Source organism: Labrus mixtus, chromosome 4 (assembly GCF_963584025.1).
Source record: "Labrus mixtus chromosome 4, fLabMix1.1, whole genome shotgun sequence".
Lineage (NCBI taxonomy): Eukaryota > Metazoa > Chordata > Actinopteri > Labriformes > Labridae > Labrus > Labrus mixtus.
In genome coordinates this window covers 14290312-14309306 of record NC_083615.1, presented here as the reverse complement: position 1 = coordinate 14309306, position 18995 = coordinate 14290312, and the positions used below count along the sequence as shown (strand labels likewise).

Below are 18995 nucleotides of genomic sequence, written 5' to 3'. Positions count from 1 at the left end.
TCAACTGTAGCCTTTAAACAAGTAAACACGTATAAAAGAATGGAAATTAAATTAGACATATAGTATCGGATACCCATCAAGGTTAGAATATGTGGACATATCAATGGAGCTGCCAAAAGAGTAGTTACTATCATTTAATATAACTTGTAGTGCTATTGCCCCCAAAATCGTATTTCTTCCTCTGAGACTTGAACGCGGCACGTCATTAAGGTGGAGCGTCTACCGCTGCTAAGCAACTAGCCAGCCATATCATACGACACTGCTCTGAGGGAGCGGTGACCCAGTATCGGCTTTTCTGATTGGCCCGTGAGACAGCAGGGACAAATCAGCACGGGGAATGTTAAAAACGAACTGTAACGTTATGTATTTCGGTTTGAAAAGATGTCGCTCAATCGGGGAATCGGCAGTGTTCAGGTAACGTTAGTTTAATTGCAACATTACTTCTGTAACATGGCAACTTGTGACATTGTACTGTCGATGATTGTATCTGCCGTGAACACAGCCTGAGCCAACACAAACAGATGTAGCAGTCATAGTGAGCTAGCTGGTTAGCTGCAGTCAGTTTCAAGTTGCCATATCAACGACAGCGCGCCGGTAATAACATAACGTGGACCTCCCTCGACCCCACAGGCTACCTCGATGATTTGTGTCATTTGTTAACCCGTATTTTTTTATGGTCATCCAGCTAACTTAACATTAATACTTTGTTGTCTTTTCCTTCTAGTACATGAAAAAAAGGATACCAAAAAATGCCAAGTATCAGCATGTTAAAACAAGGCTGGATACAGGTATGTTGTTCATCTACTGGTGCACAATAATGTGTCAAAGTACTCACTCATTCACTCCATTTTTAATAGATCAATGCCTGTTTCATTTAGCTGATAGAGGGTTAACACTCTCAGTCTTTCTATTGTATGTATGTGTCTTAAGTGTGTGTGTGAATACGTGTATAGGTTACTGTATATGTGTTCATATTGTGTTTTGTTTTGAAATTGTGGAATTGGATTTGTTTAGTTGATTTATTTGTCTCTTAAGAGGTGAGGTCCCTTGTATAAGCCTGTTGGCTTCTTCACCTCTCCTGACACACCTTTTATGTTTTTGTTAATCCTATTTTGATGTATTCTTATATGTGTGCTAATAAATAAATAAATAATAATAATAATAAAATCATTTATGATCTTATCGATATTCCAGTTTGAATGTAACAGTCATTTTCATGTTGTAGGTTGCAGCCTCTCAAAGTATATGGAAAAACTCGAGGAGATTAAAAAAAGTAAGTAACATGTTTGGAGAGAAATAAGAACAGCCAAGTGTTCTGCATATGTTAAAGTGATCTCTATATGTATTGTTAATGTCATGTTGTGCATTTGTAGGCTGCACTGATACATGTCAGGTGTTGTCTGTTTGTGTTGCGTCTGATTAAGAAGAAATGTTTCATTTCACTTGATTTTTCATTGTCAGACTGAATGAAATCTTTCAGATTTAATCAACAGTGTAGGTTCCTCGTACACGAGGATACAGTACTTCCTTGGTTAACCCGTTAAAGAATAGGGCCTGTCTCTGTTCTATGGTTTGCCTTAAACTATCGGCTCCATGACGTTAAGTTCAGTCTTTTGGTGTCTTTGGTGTCAGCCAATGGATCCCCTCCTTAACGTTTTTCTGTGTGGAGGTGACTGAGAGGCATTTGCTAATTTGGCACTCCCCTTTTCCCATGGATTGTTTGTTCCTTTTCTTTGTCTTTCCATGTGGAGTGGGAGCTAAACTGCAGAGTCTCTACTCACTGGTATTTCCCAGTTAAAGTAGTTCTTTGCAGACAGTGATCTTTTTGAGTTGACTTGTCTCCTGTTTTCTCCGCGATAAGTGAAAGCAATTCCTTAACAGTAGGTGCAAAGTAAGCAATTTCTGCCACTAATACGTTTTTTTTTGTCTTTTTCTAGATTACAGATATAGAAAAGATGAAATCTTTAAACGGTTGAAGGTGACGACATTTGCACAGTTGGTAAGAATGAATGCTTTTTCCCTAGCACTACTTCAACGTGCTGCAAGACTTGTGTCATTTTGAATAGAATATCAAGCTGACAGAAAATATGATTCACTTATAGAGCTTTTTTATTGGAAGACTAATGATGTGATTAGTTCTGCATGCATGTGAATTACGTTAACTTGGTGTGTAACCTACATCTACAGACTCAAAGACAGCATTCTTTTTGCACTTTCACTCACAAATATTATCAGTTTTCTTCTTCGCATTAGCATCTTTTGTTTTCCCTTTTTTTGCACCAGATACTTCAGGTAGCCTCCATATCAGACCTAAATGAAAGTGAAAATGACGCTGACTCACATTTACCAGAAGGTAAACAGAATGACTTCACTGAAACATTGTAGATCTTTATTCATCTCTTAAACCAATCCTCATTGGTAACTTCCATGAATTTACTTGATACCCTGTAATACATGGTGTGTGTTATTTGGATATAAGTCTCTAACAGGTCTGTTGGGGACTATCTGTTGCTTTGCAGACAGTGTGTCAGCGGTGTCTGATGCAGACCTGGAGAGTCTCTCTGAACACACCAACGGCTCCCCTCAGGTGTCACCGCATTCAGATCACCAGGAGGCAGGAGACAGCACGGACTTCTGCCACACTGCAAGGTCAACACTACTGAGGTACTGTTCGGCTCTCTATCTGGTAAAGCGCCACTAAACAGCTCCTTTTATACATTATTCATAGTTTTCAGTCAGGCGACCGGCGTGGAGGCTTGGAGGGCAAAAAGAGCTTTGGAAAGTAGCAGCCACTAGAAGCTATATATCTGCATGGAGAAGCAGCACAAAAAGTGACAAGATTTGTGTTTTTGTACTCAAAATTAGTTGGCCCTTTAATTTTTGTGTACACACCGTGCAGCGAGCCGTTGTCAAAAATGACAACCCTCAGTCACACTGAAGTCCACACTTGTAATCCCGCCCACAACATCTGTATCAGCACTGGATCAAACTGTGCTTCCATGTCTTGTCCCTGAAGACATCTTCCTGTCGCACGCCCCCCAAAACTCCTCACAATAACCCTCCTTTAATTTGTGCTTTACATCTCCTCCTCTCACCTGCGTCTCTTCTCCACCTGCAGCCTGAACATGAACCCCAGGAGTGTAACTCTATCTGTGCTCCCTTCAGGGGGGGGGGCACAGACTAAGCCTCTGTAATGACAGAGCTTCAAGGTTGCCCTCATATTGTGCGGAGGATACGTAGACGGAGAGAGAGAGTAGGGCATTGCTTATGTACAAATACACAAGAGGATAGTGGTGTGTCTTTACAGTTATTGTTTGGCTCAGCTCCATACGTTTCCCCCTGATTGGTTTGAAACTCTACAGGTCATCTTTTCACTGTTTTCAGGAACAAAATCAGTTACTGAACCGTCACAGGGGAAGTAGAAGTGGGGCTCCAAACATGTTCACCATAGGAATGACCTGTCCCAATGGCCAACAGGTGTCAATATATATCTTAATTGGGATTTTTAAAGACTAACTGTAGAGCTTAGCGGAAAGGTGTACAGACCGATGCAAAGCTGGCTAAACACTGAAGCTTCAGTGTCCAGGACATGGCAACCCGCATGCACATCGACTCTATGAAGGAGGGGGCGGGGGGAGACAACTTTCTTCAATGTTTTGACTTTGGACTGCAGTACCAGGTCTAAACTCTAGGTTCCATAGTACAAGTCCTTTTGATGATGCTTTTATAAGTATGTGTTGCATTTAAAATGTAAGTAATGTTAACAATGTAATGCCACCAACAAATATATATATATATAGATTACAAAGACACACATCTATACATAGGTCTGTATTTCTACATGTATTACAGCCTCTACCTTTATTTTAAATCACTTACAGTGTTATTAGTGGTGTGGGAGAGCTGAACCTCGACAGGAACATTCAGAAAAAGGAGAATGAGTTGGTGTTGATCTCTGAGCCAGTTGACAGGCCCTACCCAGACTGCCCCTACCTGCTGCTGGACGTACGGGACCGGGACTTGTACAACCGCTGCCACATCATCAGCGGTAGGTGCAAGGACATGAAGCCAGGTCGTTCAGCTGCTGGTACCAAAGATATGAACTGTTGTTTCATTTATCTCTTTCTGCTTCAGCACACAGTTTACCCATCGCCATGCTATCTCGAACCATGAACCCCTACACAAAAGAAGTGCTGGAATATGTATCCTTCAACACAAACCTCACAAGTACAAATGCGTCTTTTTGTGTATTGTATTGTATGTAATGCGGGTTGCCACTTTCTTTTAAATCTTCTGAACTTAACCCACGACCTGTGTAGAAAAATGCTGCGGGGAGGATCATCATTGTGTATGACGAGGACGAGAGAATAGCCAGCCAGGCTGCCACCACCATGTGCGAGCGAGGGTTTGAGAATCTGTTTATGCTGTCTGGAGGTAAGATATACTGCAAGCTGTCTCATCTACATCTACAAAAATTAATAGATTACAAAGTTAATCAAGTCATTCCTCATACATTTGTCAAACTAATCCTAAAGAATAATGAGATGGGGGAAAAATAAAACGGTTGCAGGCTCTGTGTGGTGAAAGAGTTGTCATGCCTCTTCCAGGTCTCAAGGTAATTGCTCAGAAATTTCCAGAAGGCATGACGACAGGTTCCATCCCAAAGTCCTGCCTGTCCTCTCCGACATCATCGGGCAGAAAGAAGAGCTCTGTGCAGCCGGTGCACGCGGCAGAGAAGAGGTGGAGGTTTACTTCAGAAGAGCTGGCCAAGCTTCATGAGCAGATGGACGAGATCCTCATCCCCAGTAACTCCAGCAGTAAGACAGAACATTTATACACATATATACATATATAACGTTTTATATTTAAAACATTCATTTGGGTGTCTGGAATACCCTTACAAAAAAATTAGCTGTGCAAAACTGAGCTGTGCAATAGGGTGGAGCGGGAATGACCAATTGGTTAGTCATATTAAGCCGACTTATAAGATGGTTTCTATACTGATTAGAGCGCTCAAGAACTGCCGTCAATGTTGTGCTTTGCCTCTGTGCAATGCCTGTCAGCACCTGTGTGTCCGATCGGACTCAAAGCTGATCGTTTGCTCTTACTGACATTGTTCCCTAAAGCGTCTGCTAAGTGAATTGTAGAATTGTAGAATTATGTGCCAGTCGTCGATATGGAGCTAACCTTCAGGTTCTGTGAAACATGTAAATATTAAAACCTCATCAATAAGGCTGACTAAGCACTAGATGATTTTCAAATCTTTACTAAGGCAAACAGAGAGGGAAATAAAAACGGGGTGTCGGGGGGGGTGCGAGCCACACTGCTTCGCTAAGAAAACAATAGAATCAAGCTGATTTTTTTGCTGGTGCTCGCTTGCATCACCTGCTGTTAGGACAGACCAAGCATACATTTTTTGCGTTGATTTAGAATGTTTTCATGTATTTTGTTCAGAGTATCACAGCTTCACCATGCGTTAACTATGTAAATTATTAATGCATATACTCTGAGATTACATTTTTGTGTTTAACAAAGCAGGCTTCTGAGGACCTTTTCTTTAATGATGTCATGGCTAATTTGCTGCACAATCCTTCAAATGGTTTCCATTAGCGAGACCTGGCTGGGCAGTAATCAGTGAATATTTCTGCACTAAAATTTGTATCTCCTTGACCTAAAAGTCAGTCCTACAAATCATATTTTTGTTCCCTTTTGATGGCTTCGCTTCCCCTCAGTATTGTTTGTGTTCACTGCAGGCCGCATGTCCAGCCGCATGTCGACCAGCAGCTTCCAGTCTAAAGCGTCCAGCGCCCCGAGTCGACAGAGTTCCTGCACCGCTGGGAGGGACAGCGCCCGGGTTCAGAGCAGCAGACCATGGAAATAATACCCGACACCTAACGTCTTCATCCATGATTAAAAAAAACAAACATACCTCCAGAGAGAAGTCCGTTCATTCAAAGGTTGATTCTATCTGCTCCATAGCTTTTACCAGTCTGTAACATGATCCTCTGAGATAAAGCTGCACAGTAAGGTGGAATAAAAACAACTCCACAACCCTTTATATATTTACTCAAACAAAAGAATGTGCACATCCACATGTTTCTAGTTCCCTCAACTACCTTTACCTCAGAAGTTCTTATTACACAGCGCCCAAATGAATTCTTCTGAGGTTTTGTATAATTTCTAAATGTGGGAAATCAAACACACCTCGAGAAAGTGGGAATGTAATCCGCTCAATTTCCCTTCAAAATCAACTTAGGCCCCGTGTCCTCCTAGCGTTTTATGCAGGGGCAGAAAAGTGCTGACTGTGCACTTGGAAGCAGAAAGAAGAAAAACGCAGCCCGTCCATCCTGTCTCTATGACAACAGTCTGTTGACAACGGCCGCTGTATGATCGACACTGCTCTGTTACTTTGTCCTGTATCTTTTTTTATTTAAGATCGTTTATCGACCGATCAGACTCGGAGCAAAGAGGATGTGGGTGCAAGACACGATCAGTAGCCGGCAAAACTACGGCGAGTATCAACATTACATTTGGAAAAGTGCCCCCGTGACGTCAAATGTGACTTCCTGAAAAAGATGAAAGATTTTCAACGCTAGGAGCAGTCGCACATAAAAAAAAGTGCTGGTAAAAAAGACGCTATGCGCCGGGCTTTTTCTCCAGACGGCCGCCCGATGCCGCACGGGCGCTCTCTACTCATTGAAAAAAAGACGCTGGCGCACTAGGTGGACACGGGGCCTAACTCTCGAAAAGATTGTGGGATCAAAACAAAATGTATAATTTCAGACTTGGTGCACTCTTCATCGTCTTTTGAGAGTTACGTCAGACCGAATCATTTCACCTTCAATGTTGTTTTTAATCTATATTTAATAAATGCCGTGTATTTGAATGTCTGCACAGTGAACCTGAAAAGTGATGAATCTGTTTGCACTCGATTTAAATTTTTCACCTGACGCTAATCTCATCCTTTTTGTTTCTTTACCAGTCAATGAACCTGAAGAAGTCAGCACTCATTTTGAACGGTTACCTGTTTAATTGTCTCACTATTTTACAGAACTCTCTCCATACTGACACGACAACCTCCCCATTGGTCGGTGGCATTCTTATGTGACTTTTTGTTTTGTTATGGAGACTGAATAATTGAATGTTGATTTGTGACATGAAGGATATTTTGGGATGTACTAAATGAGGATATAATTTATAATACTAATGTGACAGAGTTTATTCTATTGTGTAAAATAATGAAAAGCTGTGCTGTATTTTTGTAATTCTCGTCACATTGTCCCAAACTGACGACTTCTCAGCCTTCACCTGCGACATGTTTTGGTCCTGTGATGCTGTTACTCGATGATTATTTGTGTTTGTGCATCACGTGACCTGATTTCCTGAAGCCTTCACAAACACACAGACTATAAGTATCACAACATGGCAGTGTCACTAAAGGAGGGAAATGGGCATTTTGTGATTCCTGTTTGACCAAAAAAAAAGAGCAGCACTTGCGTTCCAACAGATGCATTTTTAAAACAGTATTGCTAATTTGTGGCCTTTTGTTTGGTTAGCGTGGTTGTGACGTGTTGCGTGGTTCATGAGCGACTTTCCCTGAATCCTTTGATGTGAAAAAATGTAAGGCTTTGTGATTTGTTTTCACCATCAGTCTTAACTCATACACACACACACACTAATGATCTGATCACAGGATTTAGTTTGTAAATGAATGTTGAATAAATTGTATAGATGTTTACTGTATCTGAATTATTTCTTAGTCTTAACAGTAACTTTCGGAAATGTTGATAGAATATATTTAATAAGCCTTGAAAATCATTGAGGTTTACTTCATTTACATGACCTCATGTCGAGATACAAATAAAACAACAGAGGGATGATTCTCAGTAAAAAACAATCACACACTGTGGTTAAGTGGTTTGAGGTAATTATCTTCATTTATCCAAGAGAAACAAGACTCAATTTTGAGAGTGTGTTGTAAATTATTCCACACACACACACACATAAGTATATATAGCAACAATGACTGATTATTTCTTACTAACTTTGAATTAAATGTACTTAAAAATGCCTTCTGTTAAGAGGGAAGGCTGATCTGTTGTATCAATCGTAACCTCTTCTTATGCTACGATGGTCACACCAAAGGTCAGTTTTAGAAAATTGAAAAAATGCTTTGAAAGAGACTCGTTTTTCTTGAATTAATACATTAAGAATTGTTTGTTTTCTAACAGCGTACACCGACATCAGCTCAAAGTTGAAAGATGAGACGGGAAGGAATAAATTGGGCTCAAACGAAATTAAATGAAGTTTTATTTAAAGCTACTGTGAGGAGTTTTTAGGTGTTGATGAAACAGAAAGACATTAATATTGAGGCCTTTATACGACCAACAAAATCAAATGAGATCATCAATGATAACATTGACCGATTCTATATGGTCATTTTTAATGTCTGAAAGCAGTGCCAGGGGGTCGGTGTCAGGAGAGAAGTGGGTTACAGGAAGCTGCAGAAATATCCTTTGTTTACAATTAACAGCAAATATTCCCAATAGTGATATAGTTGACTGTTAAAAACAACACAGAATGATAAGATTTGTCAGAAAACACATCTTACACACGCACAGGAGGAGATCGGAAAATACATAAGACATGCTCTTTTGTCAATAGATGGCGCTAAAATCGATACTAACAGTTCCTTACTGGAGCAGTGTAATGCCACACATAATTAGGCTGTATTTTTATATTTAAAGTTTAATTTTGTTTTTGACATCTGTAGGTTACTTTTTATTCTCAGACTTTGTAACTGTGTGCTGTCTCGGCCGGGTATCCCTAAAAGAAAATACCTTTAAGTTTTAATGTACTTCCAAGATGAGTTAAAGTTGCATATAAAAATAAGTCCAGTATATGTCTCCAAAAAGCAGATACATTTGATTGGTGATCTTCTCAGTACGGAGAATTTAAAATAATTCAGAAGTGATGCAGACAGAGGTGAGGAAATACAGAGGCAGAATAAACGTGTATCCAACCTAAGAGGCTGTTAAATGATAGAGAAAGAGAAACAGCATTTTTACAGTTTGATCCTTTATTTGTTTGTTTATGGTGTTCAATTTCTCAGATGAATCATGATGATGATGTGATGAAGGTGATATTAGTTATATGGAAAATATTTTGCAGGTGTCTTTTCCAAACATTATCCCTTCTTCAGGGATTTCCACTCACTCATACACAGATTAGTATGGGTTCTTGTAGGTGTGATCCATGATGGCCATCAGAGCCAGCCAGGTCTCGGTGGCTGTGGGGATGATCTGATTGGCTGGCAGGATGAAGCCATAGCGGCCGGTGTCCCTGAGCTCGAAGGTGTAGGAGTACTTGATGCCCTGGTTGTAGGTCCAGTCCACAGTGCTTCCACTAGCCTGGTCTGTAATTGAAAGAGGTAAAAGTCAGGGTATTTTTCAAATGAAGCCTTTTTAGTGGCAGGTAGAGTAGGTTCAACATTGGCTTTAAAATAAGATTGCATTCTGTGTAAAGACTTTAAACACAGTCTTAATATAAATAGAAGCCGCTGGCCGCTGGCCACAGCAGCCATAACACAGGACTGGTCTGTTGACAGCAGCCGTCTCGCTGCTATATTTATATGTATATATATGGACGTTAAGTTTCGTTTCTGGGAGTGAGTTCCCACAGTTCCTTTACAGACTTAGAAATACAGAACTTTCCAGTCTCAGGGGGAAATGAGGCCTGGATGCACGACCATTCAAAAATGCTACCAGTTTACTACTGATACAATGCTTAATGCAAATGGGTGAAGTATCCCTTTAAGCACCATTAAGGGGAAGTGATTAAAGCCTTGGACTTTCCCTTCTTTCAAGACATCATATGGTATTTCCTGATGATTATTGTAAGGTGAGATACATTAGTATAAATATTTATTATAAACAGTTAAGCTGAAACTTACAGATGGTGTTGATGATGCTGCCATATCTGTATCTAGTACCGTACAGAGAGGCCAGGTCAGTGATAGCCTTCTTAGCCAGGTTGTGCTGTAAGAAGTGATAATTATGGTCATATTTTACTTCTAAACATAGTTTCTTATTTTTCTCTTACATATTTTCACCTTTCATAACATAACAAGCAAACCTTAACAGAGACTACAAAACAAATGAGCCTGGCGAACATCTCTATTTTCCTAGTTTGGTCTCATAAATCAGTCATAAAAGGCAAGGGGTTTGATTTTTACCAGCTCGGCCTGGTGCTTGGCTGGAGTCCTGGTGTAGCCGTAGGGGTACAGGAGCATCTGGGAGTAGGCATGGATGGAGACGAAGGCCTTGATGTTTCCGTGGGCCTTCACAAAGTCCACAATAGACCTGACCTCAGACTCGGAATGAGCACTGGGTCCATGGTAGGTCTCTGAGCAGGGGTTGCCACTGGCACCAGGTCCTAATAAGGGATGACAACTGTGTCAAAGGAACTGCAAGAACACGGAAGCCACCATCCGTCTTTCAAGTCCTTCTTAACTCTTGGTTAAGAGGAAAAACTTTACCTCCAAAAGCAGCATCCCAGTTCCTGTTGGGATCAACTCCAACACAGTTGGAGCCGCGGTTGGGCTTTCTGGTCTTACGCCACATACGGTTCTAGATGGATCAGAGAAATTCATTACATTACAGTCATACAACTTAATCTCCATAGAAACAAGATTTTGCTGTCAGAAGTTCTTGTTTAATGTCTGTTGTTGTAATTCATGGACTTAATCAATCATTTATTTCATCAAGCTTTAACTTTCATTCATTCATTTTCAAGCTTACTTACATTCCTATTCTATTTGATTAATATTTCATTACTATATTTCTACTGCTATATCGTATATATTTTGGAGCAACTGAAACGATTGAATTTCCCTCTGGGATTAATAAAGTATTTCTGATTCTGATTCTGATATTGTCCGATGCAGGATAACAATTCATGCTCGGGCAAAGGATGCCAGACCAGTTGGTGATAAAGTAACCTCAGAACCCATCAGCTGACCAAGATGTAGCTTAATTATTCTCTACGAGACACATAGGGAGCCCAAAAATAGTGTCCATTGCCCCCAGAGGAAAAACCTTTTTAAAACATTAACCAGTAAGTTCACATTATTATGAACAAGCTTTTAATGTGTGATTTAATGTGTGATTTAATGTGTGTTTTTGTGTTGTTGATGTCTTTGGGTACTTGAAAAGAGTTTAATCAATAAAATGTATTGTTATTCTTATTATAATGCCATTTTTAAAGCTAACCTGGTGAAGTAAAAAGTAGCAAGAAATAATATTGTCAATGAAGAACCTAAATGTGGCAGGAAATGCTTCTCACTGTTAAAAAAATTATACAACTTTTGGAGACCCACGCTGTTGTGGCTGTAGTAGAAACCATCAGGGTTGGTCACGATCTCCAGGAAGATGTCCATCTTGTTGAGGATGGCGGTGAGAGTGGGGTCAGTCCCGTAAGCAGTCACAATCTAACCACAGTAGTGTTAAGAGCAAATTAGTCAATGCATCAAGGAGGTGTTCACAAACTGCAATGTGAGCGAAGAAGAGAGAAGAAACATAAAAATGATGGCCATTAAAGCACCTTCTTGGCGAACCAGGTGCCGCTGGCCTGGGTGACCCACTCCCTGGAATGGATTCCAGTATCCATCCAGATGGCGGGGCGGTTAGATCCTCCAGTGCTGAACTGTGACACAGAAAAGGTAAAGAAAAGTCAAGCAAAGCTCCAGTTAAAGACCATATATGAATCAACATACCTCAATGAATATTTTTGTTTTTATTTACCTTGAGCACATTCAGGGGACGACCCTCGTAGCTCTGACCGATCACAATCTTGCTGACAAAGTTGGGATTCTCAGCCACAAGCATCTCCTGGAAATTGTAGATCTAAAGAGAAAGATAATATACAGATCATTTTAATGAGAATCATTTGAGTAAGACAGTTGTACAAAAAAATGACTGTTGCCAAAATGCTTTACTGATGTAGATCACCAAGTAAGCCCCTATAGTTTGCCATTAAGGTGGACTTTTACAACACAAAGTCACTTCAACGTCTGTACTTGTGCCTTTATAATATTCTTTTGCAGTGTCTTCAATCATATACACACTTTTAGTTTGAATTGGGCGACTAAGAGGCCATTCAGTCAGGGTTGGCCCAGTAGGCTCCTGGAGCTGCAGGCTGGCAAGAAACATGTAGCCTACCAGGAGGTCTGAAACACTGTAGTTTTAAAGGTTGCCAAATACTGCTTGGGTGGGTTAGGGGCAGGTTGAAGTGTCTTGATGAAAAAGGACTTTTGGTTGGTCTCTCTAATTCTGGCGAAACATCTGATTGGGAAGGTTCAGGGTACAATTCACGTTGTGTACAGTAGTGAGGGAGATCTGCTCAAAACAGATTCAAGGGCACCTTTATTTCCGGGAAAGGTCTCCGGGGTAGTCAAGACTCAGAGATGCCTAAACAAAAGTTTACAAGTGAATTGGACCAAAGACGTTGAAGGTTATGGACGTTGATGGCTTGTCTTTTGTGACTGGCCAACAACGTCCTCATCTACATTTTAAAAATGGGGGTCAAAGTGTCAGTGTGTCACACTGCTCAGCCTACCTGGGAGAGAGAGGCTAGTTTTCCTGCACACTATTTATTTAACCTATCGAAGTCTGAAAGAACCAGGTGAAAATTTGGGTATTCCTTTCAAAAAAATACATATATAACCAAAAATATGTAAAATCTACACATAAAATGAATGTAACCTTTCTCTTTAAACATTACATGGATTAAGTTGAAACTATTTAATAGTAGTTAAAGAAATTATACTTGTGCAGATAAGGTGAGTGTGAGTATGTACCTCGTCGATGGTGTGGTACCTGGAGTAATCGAATCTGTCAGTGTTTCTGGGTTGAGCGACACGAGCAGCAGACTCCATCTCCTCCTTCTCCTCATCCAGCATGGCCTGCATGACGATTAATTATAAATATTTCAGCTTGTGGGTCTACACGTTCTTTATTCTAAATCCATGAATAAGATGAAGATTCTGCCAAAATTGAAATTGAAACTTGTCAAAATGTAAAAACCATGTGCACTTTATTCAGTTTTGATTCTACTGAAGCATGGATTAGAGAATCAAAACGTTTTGGCGGTCTCTTACCTGAAGGTCTTTGATCATAACGGAGTAATCAATTTCCTGAGACTCCAGGTAGACTTTGACAGACTGCAGGCTCTCAAAGGGAACTCTGATATCCACAGGACTGGCGACATCGGTCACCCCCCTCCACATATCCAGCTGAAAGACAACACCAATATCATATGTTTTTTTAAAAAAGTCCAAACTAAATTTAACATATTACTCAAGTGCTAAAAAACAGCTTGTTATGAAACAGGAAATCAATATAATAAAGAACAGAAGGGTGTCACCCATTTTTCACTTCTAGACTTTAAAGTAAGTGGCTGATAAATTACGTTAAACTCGATCATTTCCTCCAGGTCCTTGATAAGAGCCAGCTGGGCTTCATCCTTTGCAGCAATACGAAGCACCTGATGCCTGCAAAAAGAGAACCATGCAGGGCTTCACATTCTTGGGCTCAACTCAAGATCCTCAACCAAGAGAGACGTTGGCACACACTTTAGGTGAAGTAAGATTTGTCAGGGCTGGTTGGTTCTGCTTTTGCCAAAGCTGCACCATGAGAACACAATGATCATTTATTGTGCTGTTTATTTGTTTCTTCTGTTTGGCTGGCAAAGTGACGTCAGGCGTTCAGGTTAATTTTTTTAGATTAGGTCGTTATTGGGGAATTGTTACTCTTTGGTATACTAACTTATATTTGCGTATCTGACTCTATAGTCCATTGATACAATTTTTATTTTTCCAAAATGATTAATTATACATATAAATTATGCCCACATTTGATTGTATCTGGTGGGTGTAAATAATTAGAGATTACTGCAGGTTCTACTGGATTGATCAATGTTTTAGTCCAAAATCAGACTAATATAAATCTATGATATCAAATAAAAAATGATATACATAAATACAAAATTGTAGTTGAGGGCGGGGGGATTGGTGCGAGGAATAAAATCGAGAAAAACAATGAAACAGTAATGCTTAATCTGATTATTGCTGCTATTTACAACATTTGCTTTAGCCAAATTACAAAATTGAACATGATAAATCCCTGTCTCCATCTCAAATCACACTTAAACTGTATTTTGGATGGAGGTACAAATCCCACAACAAATGTTAAAACAAAATGATCTGCATGGCTAGATACATCTAAAGCACAATGAGACAACATAAAGGTCATGCATTACCCCTTCAAACTCCCTTCATGCATCATACAGTCACAAAACCTCCATTGTTGGATTTAAATATGAGTCAGTGTATTTAAAATGATAGAGGAGTTCTTTTATGGCATGATCAAATTCACATAAGCAGGAATCAATTGGATGGATTCAGCCAAAAGATACATTGAACAGGGTTGTGTTTTTAAAGGCACTGCTTATAGATTCAATTATCATTTCACATGCATGCACATTTACACACATCACTTACACTCCACACAGCTCATATACAGGGGCTTTGGCGGCCCACCTACCCCTCAAACGTATCCTTGCCGAGAACGGCCACAAACAGCGCGGTGAGTGCGAGCAGCCCCCTCATCATGACCAACAGAGTGAACCTGGCAGAATCAAACACACACTTATATGTCTGGGAAAGTCAAGGTCACGTGTCCAAACCCTCAACCTTGCTTAAGCTGATGTGAGGGTTGTGTCAGCGGCTGGTACCTTTCCCAAGCCGGAGTGGAGATAGGAGACCAGAAGTTGCATCATGCACTCGTGTTTTTGAACAACAAGATTTGTTCAGTTTAGAGGAAAAGGAAAACCTGTCAGGGTCTGCAGACATTTGTGGAAAAGTCTTCAATAAAGATGAATAACTGTATTTTTGAATGTGTCAACTAAATAAAATAGAACAGGGGGCCGGTTGCAGTGGATAACATCATGTATATTTATGTACCGATAGAAGTGGTTTATAATGATTATTTTAGCTGCACAACCAAAATCCCTGCCTTCATACGAGACTTCTTTTTATGAAAAGTGTCTAAATAGTATTAAAATGGGTTCCACAAATTGTATGTGACTATCAAAAAGCTCTAAATTAAATTATATTTTCATACATTATGTTTTACTTTTTTTAGCTTTTGCTCTTTTTTGTTGTATATAACCACGTTTTGACAAGAAGAAACCACAAATTTAAACTTTAGTGGGTCATATGCATAAGGGGGGATAAAAGGGAAAGCTTTCTGGGGCCCAGTCTCATGGGGAGGGTCCATGAAGGTTAGCAAAAACATGGTCCATCATAACTCGAAGCGGCAATGACCAGATGTTTTTTTTTACACCTACATACAAACCATTCCAGGACCTGCACAAAATTAGGATGACAGAGCAGAAATAAGAAGAAAACTAAAAAAAAAAGATTTATTTTACATATTTGAAATACATTTAAAATCATCGTTGTTAGACTAGCAGTTCAACGCTGCTCGCTGCCTTCAATGCGACATATTGCACAGCCTGACTTCATATTTTCTCTCGTCTTAAATAGTGCAAAAGGGAGTTTGTTTTTTAACCGGAATGTTCTAGAAAATTTACTTTGTACAGTGAACTGCTGACAGGAAACAAAAAAACAACACGCAGAGGTAAAAAAAAAAATCCAACGCTGTCCGTGAAACTAACACTACTAATCGAATGTGTTAATACAATCAAATCCCTTTGACCATCCATTCACTGGGCCTTTCAGGGGGACAGCCATTTCTGTGGACGGGCCTGGTCATAGGCTATGATCAGCCGGCATCAAGTGCAGGTCTGAATTCTTTTTACAGCTCAAGATGGAATCTCTTTGTTCAGCAGGAAGCAGCAGCTACCCTCCGTATTGTTTCAGCTTCCTCTTTGTTACTGTAAGGCAAGGATTATCAACGAGCTAAATTTAAACCAGCTGCTGGGATGCAGAACGTATTCTGCGAACACTAAATGTCAGCAGATAAACACCAGACAGTTTGCAAGTTGAGATGTCAGCGTGCAAAAATTCACATCTGGTGCTTTCCCAGTGTTTCCTTACAAAATGAGATATGTGATACCAGCACAAACACACCAGAAGTACATCACAGTAACACCAAGTCTTAACATAAACCCCAAAGTTTTGCTTTCTACTTCTGAAACAGGAACAGTCATTGGGAATGTTTGAATACTGTGGAATGGACATAAGATAACACTTTAAGTATTGTTAAAGTGGCTGCCCGCTTTATATTAATCCTTGTGTCCTTATTCGGAGAAAATATACATAGATCTAAGAATTTAATCTTTAAGAGCATAACAAGGTACAGAGGCTTAACATTACTCACTAAATCGACGTCTCTCGGCTGTACATTCCCCAGAATCTGCAGGTTTGGGTTATGTAACCAGGCTGATAAAGACATTGCAGAGGTAAAGTAAATACACAAAAGCCAGGACAGAGTCAGGTGTGGAAAACACCTGCTGGAGAGTTTCTCATTCACAGAGACTTACAACAAAAAAGGCAACGTTTTCAGCCCCATCCATGCGTCTTGCTGAAGTGTCTTTGATCTGAACACCGAGCTCCTACCTGCTTGGTTTAGACATCAGTTAAGAGCATGAAATAGAGACGTGGCTTAAAGATGCTTTGGCCACAGTGAAGCAGCATTTAGTGATGGAGTTTATAACTTCCTCATTTTGATTTGTGCTTTTGATGCAGAAAGATGTAAGCAGAATGAATAAGAATATAAGAATGATTTGTTTCAAATGGTGGTTTGGCAGGATTTTGCCCAAAATTAAAATACAACACTTTAAGAAACACAAAGAAATACACCTCTTATAATACATCAAACAATGAGGGGCTTCCTACTTGACTTCTGCTGAATTATATCTTTGTTGATGTTGAAGAAATGCTATTGCGTTGGATGACCATTGATGGGAAGTATGGCCTGGATATTAAGTGACCACAGATATGCTTTAAAGCTGCAAACCACAAGTTATACTTATTCAAACAATGTGGAAATATGTAGTAACATGTAATGACCATGTAGGAAAGTCTTTGATTGCGTTCTTGGGATCAAAGGGCCGATAAGGCAAGAAGTAACAGAAGAAATGAGGCCCAAAAACTCTTCATATCCATGTCTTCAAACATCAATATAAAAGTGTACTTAGTATAAAAAGATAAAGAGCAATGCTACAAAATACTTCACTGTCAGCTTGTCTTTATTGTCATCATAATGCCATTGACATGGTCGCTATGCAACTGAATGAAAAAGTCCTCACAACATAAGAATAGTTATTCAAAACACTACATGACCTCATGGATTACTTTTTAGTTTTGGACAATTTTATTAAAAAAAAGATGGTCATTGGGGCGGCTGTGGTTCAGTGGTAGAGTCGGTCGTCTCTCAACCGGAAGGTCGGGGGTGTGATCCCCAGGTCCTGCAGCCAGCTATACAAAGTGTCCTTGGACAAGACACTTAACCCCAAATTGCTCCCGCTGTTTCGTTGGCCAGGTATGAATATGTATGAATGGGATTAGTTACTTCTGATGGACACTTTACTTAGCAGCCTCTGCCATCAGTGTGTGAATGCGAAGGTGTGACCTGCGGGGTAAAATTGCTTTGAGTAGTCTAAGATTAGAAAAGCACTGTACAAGCTCAAGTCCATTTACCATTTACCATTGTGATAAACTCAGACATCAGGTGTGAGGCTGTGTATACTACAGGCAGGTGAACTTTAGAGCTCTGGTTTTTGGCGCCACCTACAGTCAAGAGCAAACAGGACAAGTGTAAGAGGAAAACAACTTCATTACCCTTTCCAGAAAGTTGCGGCCTCCACCGTGAAGCACAGACAAATAAAATAATACTGTGTCATTCATACTTTACCTTCACCATTTTAAAAGACTTTTGGACTGCACAGACCAGACAGCAAATGCTGGAAACCCTCCCTGTCTGCATTCACATACCTTCCCTCAGATCAACTGATAAGATGGGTTTATTTTCATCCATCATATCATTGTTGTTTAAGCTGCTCTAAACGTACCACTTGACATCACTTACATGCTTACATAGCACACGGTAGCACGTGAGGCTTTAATGATAAGTGATTTTTAAAATTATTTTAGTTTCATGTATATTTTGTGTTTTTTTTGTTGATGTCTTTGTTCTTCATGTTTTTATTACAATTCCTCACAGGACAATAAAGGTTTCATTCATTCATCCATTCTTTTTAATAAACCAACATGTTGTAGATCAAGTTCAGAGGCGGTGACATGAATGCATTTATTTCTAAAGCAGATACTTCACGAGTGACACAAACTTTGCATCATGACATCATACAGCTGCACAGCACATGGGAAACGACATCTCCGGAAAAGGGGGAGAAAAAGCTATGCAGTTAAGGACTCTATGTTACAGATGTTCATCCAGGCATGTATACATCAGACGTCACAGAAGAAGCAGAGTGTGGCTGACAAATAACACCCACATCACAGTCATCAGCCCCAGGTGCCCTGACAGATAACACCGTCCGACCAGTCAGGGTGTAACAAATAGTGTTTCCTGTGAAAAGGCCAGCAGCAGTTCACAGGGGAAGTTGCAAACCGCATTGTTTCCTGTGGTTGAGGCAACGCTGCAGCTGTTTGACAGGCGGTTCAGCACAGAGGAGCATCAGCTTAGTAAAAAAAAAAAAAAATAGAGAGAGGGGGAGAACAGAAAAACCAGGGGTGGAGCAGCGATTTTAAAAGTGAGGGCGTTTTAAGGGTAGGGCAACCTTCGACCCCCCCTAATTATTATTATATGTTAATAAATAAATAACTTTTGAATCTATACACAGACTTCAAACAGGTCCAGCTGTCATGGTACTGGATTTTTTTTTCTTAAATGTAGGTTGGACTCTCTTGGTTTTTACATTTATTGGAAAATACAAAATATCTATTAAGTTTG

General features: G+C 40.0%; 2 protein-coding genes across 2 annotated transcripts; one reads left to right on the top strand and one right to left on the bottom strand.

The window, feature by feature from the left end:
• The first annotated feature begins 281 nt into the window (after positions 1 to 281).
• On the top strand, positions 282 to 7738 carry cep41 (centrosomal protein 41). Its single transcript, XM_061035994.1, has 11 exons — positions 282 to 414; positions 725 to 788; positions 1226 to 1273; positions 1938 to 1999; positions 2284 to 2353; positions 2520 to 2664; positions 3882 to 4048; positions 4135 to 4202; positions 4320 to 4434; positions 4608 to 4817; positions 5754 to 7738. Exons 1-11 carry the CDS (start codon positions 382 to 384, stop codon positions 5879 to 5881), a joined length of 1110 nt encoding a protein of 369 aa, XP_060891977.1. The 5' UTR covers positions 282 to 381; the 3' UTR covers positions 5882 to 7738.
• Positions 7739 to 9061: 1323 nt separating this feature from the next.
• Positions 9062 to 16607, bottom strand: cpa5 (carboxypeptidase A5). The gene is made up of 12 exons (XM_061035991.1): positions 16564 to 16607; positions 14601 to 14684; positions 13468 to 13549; positions 13157 to 13291; positions 12857 to 12961; positions 11802 to 11903; positions 11602 to 11703; positions 11378 to 11488; positions 10538 to 10628; positions 10235 to 10434; positions 9953 to 10037; positions 9062 to 9415 (listed from the first exon to the last, which is right to left on the bottom strand). The coding sequence occupies exons 1-12, from the start codon at positions 16590 to 16592 to the stop codon at positions 9228 to 9230; spliced, it is 1314 nt and encodes a 437-aa protein (XP_060891974.1). The 5' UTR covers positions 16593 to 16607; the 3' UTR covers positions 9062 to 9227.
• Between the last annotated feature and the right edge of the window lie 2388 nt (positions 16608 to 18995).